The 7,563-nt window shown below is 48.9% G+C and overlaps 1 protein-coding gene across 1 annotated transcript; it reads right to left on the bottom strand.

Annotated features, from left to right (window-relative positions):
• Positions 1-433: 433 nt before the first annotated feature.
• Czib (CXXC motif containing zinc binding protein) lies at positions 434-7,102 on the bottom strand. Its single transcript, XM_059254662.1, has 6 exons — positions 6,883-7,102; positions 6,216-6,297; positions 6,015-6,046; positions 5,090-5,167; positions 2,668-2,733; positions 434-1,394 (listed from the first exon to the last, which is right to left on the bottom strand). The coding sequence occupies exons 1-6, from the start codon at positions 6,937-6,939 to the stop codon at positions 1,317-1,319; spliced, it is 393 nt and encodes a 130-aa protein (XP_059110645.1). The 5' UTR covers positions 6,940-7,102; the 3' UTR covers positions 434-1,316.
• Between the last annotated feature and the right edge of the window lie 461 nt (positions 7,103-7,563).

The following is a 7,563-nucleotide window of genomic DNA, read 5'->3' as shown; positions in this document are numbered from 1 at the left end:
ACGTAATGGGTGAGAGACTGCCCTGAGGGAGGACGGAAGCCCTGCTCTGTCAGGTGTAGAAGTTCGCAGAAGCAGGGAACACAGGGGACTTAGTACACAACATGGTTGCCAGACTTGAAGCAAAGGAGGCACCTCCTACCAGTCTCAGCTATGGCCAGTTTTGCCAGCTGCCTTTCTTAACCCTCAACCAGCCAGGGACGGCATGGCCTTTCTACTCGCAGCCGTAAGAGAACATGGACTAGAGAGGTGACAGGGCTCAGCAGTTAAGAGCACACACTGCTTTTGCAGAAGACCTGAGTTTGGTTCCTAGGACCCACACTGGGTGGGTCACAACGGCCTGTAACTCCAGCTCCAAGGGACAGGACATCCTCTTCTGGTCTCTTCTGTACTCACACCCACATACTTGCACATAAATACACACAAGTATACATAATTAAAACATAAAATCTTTGTTTTTGCTTCAGCAGAATATTGGAGAAATACAGTCTGGGTAAGAGGTTTTCCAAATGGTGGGGTTCCCAAGTATGAAGGCACAAGGGTCCCCCTGGCCTAGTACTGCACTGACCCACTCTGTTGTGTGGGGATCTGGTTCCATGCGACTTAGCAGGCCATGACTGCTGTCTTCACCTCAAGAGTTGTCCGGAAGCAGAGCATACAGTATGGCCACAGGGATAAGCCAGGCCCAGCGAGCGGTGCTTCAGGGGCCACAGGCCGATTCCACACAAGGAAGAACTTCTGCGTTGACTGACAGGAAGTACTCCATCATAGCAAATGAACAGACTGGCCACCAGCAGCAATGTGGAGCCAGGAGTGGGCTGCTGGTCTCCAGTGAGGTCTGGGGTGAAGTGAGCAGCTAACAGATGCCTGGGTTTACTGGAGAGCCATGGTGATCAGGGAGTGTTTTAGTTGGGAGCTGCTGGACTCACAGCATCATTCCACAGGCTTCTCTGCTCTTGGCGCCATTGGCCTTCTGCCTTTGATCCTGTAGGTTGACCTGCCTATTTCCCAAGAGCTGGAGAGCCTTTATGAGCTGTGCGCTCCTGTGTATTTTGCAAATTGGATCAGGTGCAGAGCAGGAATTGGAAAGCAGAGACCTCCAGAGTCCTTTCTATTTGTGGAGGGAGTATTTCACATACTTCCTCACACACCAACAGGGCTTTATTGGTGGGACTTAGAACCGTGACAAACCCCAGCATGCAGACTCTGAGGGCTTGGTACAGGTGCTAGGGGAAGAGAGATGAGAAGCCCCATGGGATTTCTGCTCAGGGCACTCCCTCTCCTCTCAGTTCTTACGGGCAAGTTTGTAGGAAGACAGTTCAGCACTTCACAAACTGATGGGTGACCTCGAAGATCCCCACAGACTCCTGAGCCTTCTCGTCATAGTCTGTCCAGTCCTATGAAATAAGAAGGCGGCATTAGCCTCTCAAGGCAGAATGGGGCAGTGTGGACAGTGGAGAACCAGGAGTTCCAAAGCCCAATGCAGACTGACTCAGCGAGTCACGAACGCAAGAGACCCTTCAGCGAGCAGACAGCTCAGGCCTGAACTCCATCTCTCAGCCTTGTAACCAGGCTGGTCATGTCACTTCCCCAAGCCTAAGCTCTGCCCTCTCTTTCTTTTTCTTTCCCTCCCTTCCTCCCTCCCTCCCTTCCTCCCTCCCTCCCTCCGTCTGTCCCTCCCCCTCCTCTCTCTCTCCTCTCTCTCTCTCTCTCTCTCTCTCTCTCTCTCTCTCTCTCTCTCTCTCTCTCTCTCTCTCTTGTGTAGCTTTGGTGCCTATCCTGGAACTCACTCTGTAGCCCAGGCTGGCCTTGAACTCAGAGATCCACCTGCCTCTGCCTCCCGAGTGCTGGAATTAAAGGCGTGCGCCACTGCCATCTGGCTTTATTTTGTTTTTTCTAGACAGAGTTTTTCTGTGTAGCCTTAGCTAGCTGTCCTGGAACTTGCTCTGTAGCCCAGGCTGGCCTCTAACTCAGAGATCCGCCTGCCTCTGCCTCCCGAGTGCTGGGATTAAAGGTGTGGGCCACCCCCGCCCGGCTTTTGAGTTCAGTCCTTTACTTAAGGGAGAAAAGAGACTTGGGGGTGAATGTTGGAAGAGGAAAGGAGACACATGGAAACATACTTAGCACAGAAACCAACCCAAGGTGGGGCACAGAATGCCTCCTACTGTGGTTACAAGGAGCCATGCAAACAGAATAAGCTGGTGTCCTCCCTTCACAGCTGGAACAAAAGACTCGTCTATCTGCAGGGTTGAAACAACTCCAGCTGATCACTACAGACACTTCAACTACTGCTCCCAGGGGAAAATGGGCTTAGCTTCTCATGAGCGTCTGTGACAAGATTTTCATTAACTGGTGAAGTAAATACCTCTGTTTTATGTGTTTAAGAGGAGCATATTTACTATGTAGTTCACAGGCACAGGCACTGTTAACTCGAGCCTGAATGAAGCTTATCTGCTGTGTACTTTCCATTCAGGCACATTCAGCCTTCCTGCATGTACACACGAGACCGCACTTCGGCACTAGACTTATGGCCATTTAAATAGCAGAATCGCTAACAAAAAGCACAAAAACTCAGAGCTAGCTCTCCATTGATAAGCACTGTTCACCAAAAAGATAATTCCCATACAGCACGGGTACCATACAGCACCTTGCAGGGTCCCCAAGTCTCACCTTTTCTTGCAGATTAATGTCACTGAAGACTGTCCCCGACTCCACACCTTCGGCAGCAAACCCAGCCTGCAGGGGAGAGGAAAACAGAGTGAGGTTGGGGAGAGACAGCACCTGTGAAGACTGGCCCAGGGCTGGTCTTTCTAGCAAAACCTTCAAGATGAAAGGCAACTTCAGTGTAGCAGCTGCTCCTGAAAAACTCGGGTTTCCAAGTGAGTCGGCACTGCTGTGGTGTGTCTAAATTACAGCCCTGGCCTAGAAGACTGCCTGGATTTCTTTCTGTTGCTGTGGTAAGCACCAGGACCCAAAGGCAGCTTAAGAGAGGAAGAGCTTACTTTGCTTACATCTCATCGCCCAGGGAGGCTGGGGCAGGACCTTAGAGACAGGAACCAGAGCAGAGACATCTAGGAAGGATGCTCACTGGTCTGCTTGCCTACTTCCCTCTCTCATCTTTTTTCTCCTTTCCTTCTTTCTCTTTTGGGGCAGGTCTTACTATGTAGCTCTTGTTGACCTAGAACTTACTATGAAAACCAGGGTGGGTTTGAGCTCACAGAGATACCCCTGCTTCTGCTCCCCAAGTGCTGGGGTAAAGGTGTGTGGCCATGTCCAGCCTCAGCTATCTTCCCTATTCATCCAGGCTCACCTCAATCAGCAATCAGGACAGCTCTTCAGTTGAGGCTCCCTACTCGGGGGATTCTGGTTTGTGTTAACAAGAACTAGTCAAGTACGAAGGCAGGAGTGGGGTACATTCTCCATCACCCTTGTCTGTTGAAAGACCTGGGTACACACTCCACACTCCACTCCTCTCTCTGAACCTTAGGTTTTGCTTTTTTTTTTTTTTTTTTTTAAATGCTGAATGCCGTTTATTGAAGGAGGGAGGAGGTCTTAAATACAGGCTTACAGCACAATGGGAGAACCTAGAGGGCAGAAGTTCGCTACTGATGTTCTACAATCTTGCATCTAAGCTGTTAATGCCCAATATGCAAGATACACAGACAAGGAACTTCCCTTAAGCATTCTTTTTTTTTTTTTTTTTAGCTAGTGTCTCTCAACATAGTTCTGGCTGTCCTAGAACTCCTTATGGAGACCAGGTTGTTGTCAAACTCACAGAAATCCACCTGCTTCAGCCTCCTGAGTGCTGGGATTAAAGGTGGGCACCACTATAACTGGATTTGAATCTAGGGGTTTTTTTTTTTGTTTTTGAGACAAGGTCTCATGGATTCCAGGCTGGCCTTAAACTCAATGTATGGCTGAGGATTCTTTTTTTTTTTTTTTTTTTAATGATATGGGGATGCCAATACCATCTTTTCTAACTTACCCCTCAGATCTACTGTGAGGTAAAAGTGCACAAATAAAGGGGTGAGTACTGATTTAAGAGTCAGACAGACCTGGGTTCAACTTACAGCCCTCTGCTTACTAACTGTGGGACTCTGGCAGGCTGCACTGTGGCAGTTTGCATTTATTTGGCTCCCATAGTCTCATAGGGAGTGGCACTATTAGTGGGTATGGCCTCATTAGGGGAAGTGTGTAGCTAAAGTTTTCCTGGTTCTGTTCAGCTCCTGTGGCCCTGAGGCTGGCCACTTGGACCCAAGTAAACACACAGAGACTTATATTACTTATAAACTGTACAGCTGTGGCAGATTTCTTGCTATCTGTTCTTACATCTTAAATTAACCCATTTCTATTAATCTATAAGTTGCCACATGGCTTGTGGCTTACCGGTGATTTTACATCTCGCTTCCTCTGTATCTGGCTGGTGACTCCTGACTCAGCCTTCCTGTCCTGGAATTCTCCTCATCCTGCCTACACTATACTTCCTGCCTGGCTACTGGCCAATCAGCGTTTTATTTATCAATCAATCAGAGCAACACATTCAACATGCAGATATCCACAGCAGAAGTGTGTCACTGTGGGGGTGAGCTTTGAGGTTTCTTATGCTCAGGACACTGCCCAGGGGGTCAGTTCGACTTCCTGTGCCTACAAGATGTAGGACACTCAGCTCCTCCAGCACATCTGCCTGCTTGTCACCATGTTCCCTGCCATGATGATAATGGACTGAACCTCTGAAACTGTAACCAAGCCCCAATTAAATGTTTTCCTTTATAAGAGTTGCTGTGGTCATGGTTTTTCTTCACAGCAATAAAAACCCTAACTGAGACGTGCACAATCTTTGAAGTTCCCTCATATGAATCACTCCACAGGGTTACAGTAAGGATGAAATGAAGTAACATGTAAAGGTGATGGGCATGGAGCACAGCATACAGCAGGCATTTAATCAGTGACAATTACTAATCATAGAATCCCCTGCTCAGTGCTAGAGCATTGAAGGGAAAAGCAGGACGAAGAATTCCTATTTCATAGTCTCTGTAAGAAGCAAAGTTCTGTTCTACATTTCCTTCCCCGAGACCCTCTTACAAATACATACCTGGGGCTGGAAGTCAACCGGTTCAAGGCCCCGACACTCAAACTCTACTATTGTCTTGAACTTTTCATTGTCTTCAGCCTAGAAAGGAAGTGTTTCTTTTGAGGAGGCAGGCCCAGTGGGTCCCTGGGAGACCCTATGCCCTCTGTCCTTTCTGCCATGTGGGCCCTGACTGCACCCAGGAGCCTTGAATGGGACCCAGAACAACTGAGCCCTTTAAAAGAGCCTGTCTCGGGCACTGCTCCCAGAGGACCTTTTGTAGACACAGCTTCTGCAGAAGAGTAAGGATCCTTGGGCCAGCCTTCCTGCTTGTCAACAGAGCTGAGGAAAACCTGAATCATGCAGAACAAGCCAATCATAGTCCCTAACACTATGTTCAATGAATGGTAAATAATTAGCACCAAGAAGACAAACAAGAATGTTATGTTACAAAGGCTCCAGACCACCTGTATGGTCCCAGGAAGCACACCATTGCCTTTTGCTAACCATGAGGACAAGGGCTGGGCTATTGTAGAGGGTACCTCTTGGGAGGTGGGTAACCAGGAAATCCATGCCTACTTCACCCGTGGGCTCGGTGGCTACCCAGCACCATGCCCAAATTTCAACCCAGTGTACTTTCAGGAAAGTACTGCACCAACACCCAGTGTATGGTGGACAAAAGATGGACTGAGCAAATAAACAACTAAGCGCATTAAAGACTCAATAAGAGGGCATGGTGTCGAGTGCATGTAGTCTCAGCTTCAGGAGGCTGACACAGGAGTAGGAGGGTTTGAGCCAAGCCTGAGAGCTAGACTCAAACAACAAAAAAGAGTTGAGGACACGGGACAAGGTCCTGTGGCTGGCCACTTTGATGCAGTACTCTTGAACCACTCCTAGCCGCCACTTCAGATTTAATCCGACCACCCCGTCACTGCAGCAGGAAACTTACATCGTAAGACTTGATGGTGCTGCTCAAAATTTCTGAAATACAAAAAGGCAAAGTTGACTTGACTCTAGAGCCACGCTCCACTCAGGGAAAAAGAGTGAGCGGCCCAGGTTTTAGTACTTCAGGCCCAAGTCCACCCCTGGACAACATGAGTCTGCTTCCAGTCAGCCTGGAAGAACCTGGAGGGAGTCACGCCTGACCTACCAATGGAGTTTTCCCGGGCACACAGTTTGCACTTCTGGACCATGGAGGCACTGCCCCGGCCTCCTTTCAGCGCCACACTGTCCTGACGAGAAACAAACATAATCTCTAGTTATGTAACAGTTTGATACAAGGATCCCAAAGAGATCTCATCCCTATTATCCAGTGGAAGAGACCAAGACCCACAGAAGTGAGTCACTTGCTGAAAGTTACAGGAGGGCTGGGGATAGCTCAGTGGTAGAGCATGTTCAGGATGGATTCAACCCCTCAGCACACCTGGGGTGGGGTGGGTGGGGCGGCACCCTAAGGAGTCTTCCTATGATTGAGAAAAAAGGTCCCTCTTGATTTTGAACTCTGCCTCATATCCCAAAGAGGCCTGTTGTTCCCAGTGCTGACCACACTGGTGTTTGCTCTTTCAAGCTACCGTAAAAGAAAGAGACAGAGACAGACACAGAGAGAGAGAGAGAGAAGAAGGAAGAAGAGAAGGAGGAGGAGGAAAGGAGGAGAAAGAGGAGGAGGAGAAAGAGGAGGAGGAGGAGGAGGAGAAGGAGGAGGAGGGAGAAAGAAAAGAAAGATGTTCAAAGGAAAGAGAGATGAAGGCCCGTGTCCCCAAACCTCTGCCCGGAGTATGCGGGGGGGGGGGGGGGGGGGGGGGGGGGGGGACTATTACCATCAGCCGGATATACTGCCACTTCTCTGGAATCTCACCACAGTTGCCGCACTTCATCTTGGGGTAGAAAAAAGAGTATTAGTCGAGCAGCTGGCTTAGTTGGAAAGACACCATGGTTAGGGTAAGTATAGTGTAAAGCAGGCTCATAACCTACCACATCCTTCTATTTACTTTAGATAGGCTCTCACTAGGTAGACCAAACTATTTTTGAACCTGAGATCTCCCTGCCTTTGCTTTCAGAGTACTGGGATTCCAAGTGAGTGCCACTACGCCTAATACAGCCTCTCTTCTAGGTGATTCTGACCTCATCCTACAACCAGCCCCAATGGGGACCCGAGCAGACTTATCTCCAGACAGAAACAAGTTGTTTCATCGCTACCCAGCAACCACGCCTGGCTAGGAGCTTTGTGCTTAGGGTCCTAAGAGTGCTGGGGCAAGCTTTCATCATTTTGTGACTCTTTTCTGTCTCCCTCATTATTCTGTTTCAAGTCAAAGAAGTTCATTTTTCAAATGAGCCCTGGACCTCGCGCTCCAAAACATTGGAAACGGGAGCTGTGGACGCAATGGTAGAGCACTCGTCTAGTACCGAGGGGATTAAATGTAAGGAAAGCGATCGGTTATGACCTCCTGAAAGACAAGGCTTTGGATGGGTATGTGAGTCGATGAGGTAGACTAGAATAA

Source organism: Peromyscus eremicus, chromosome 2 (assembly GCF_949786415.1).
Source record: "Peromyscus eremicus chromosome 2, PerEre_H2_v1, whole genome shotgun sequence".
In the NCBI taxonomy this organism is placed as follows: Eukaryota; Metazoa; Chordata; class Mammalia; order Rodentia; family Cricetidae; genus Peromyscus; species Peromyscus eremicus.
This window is presented reverse-complemented; position numbering and strand designations above follow the sequence as displayed.

Excerpts from the sequence above, each read along its gene's own strand:
- Czib (XM_059254662.1), bottom strand. The coding sequence starts at position 6,939 with ATGAAGTGCGGCAACTGTGGTGAGATTCCAGAGAAGTGGCAGTATATC. Across the intron at positions 2,734-5,089 it reads CGGTTGACTTCCAGCCCCAG|GCTGGGTTTGCTGCCGAAGG; the intron begins GTATGTATTTGT and ends TCTCCCCTGCAG. Across the intron at positions 1,395-2,667 it reads ACATTAATCTGCAAGAAAAG|GACTGGACAGACTATGACGA; the intron begins GTGAGACTTGGG and ends CTTATTTCATAG.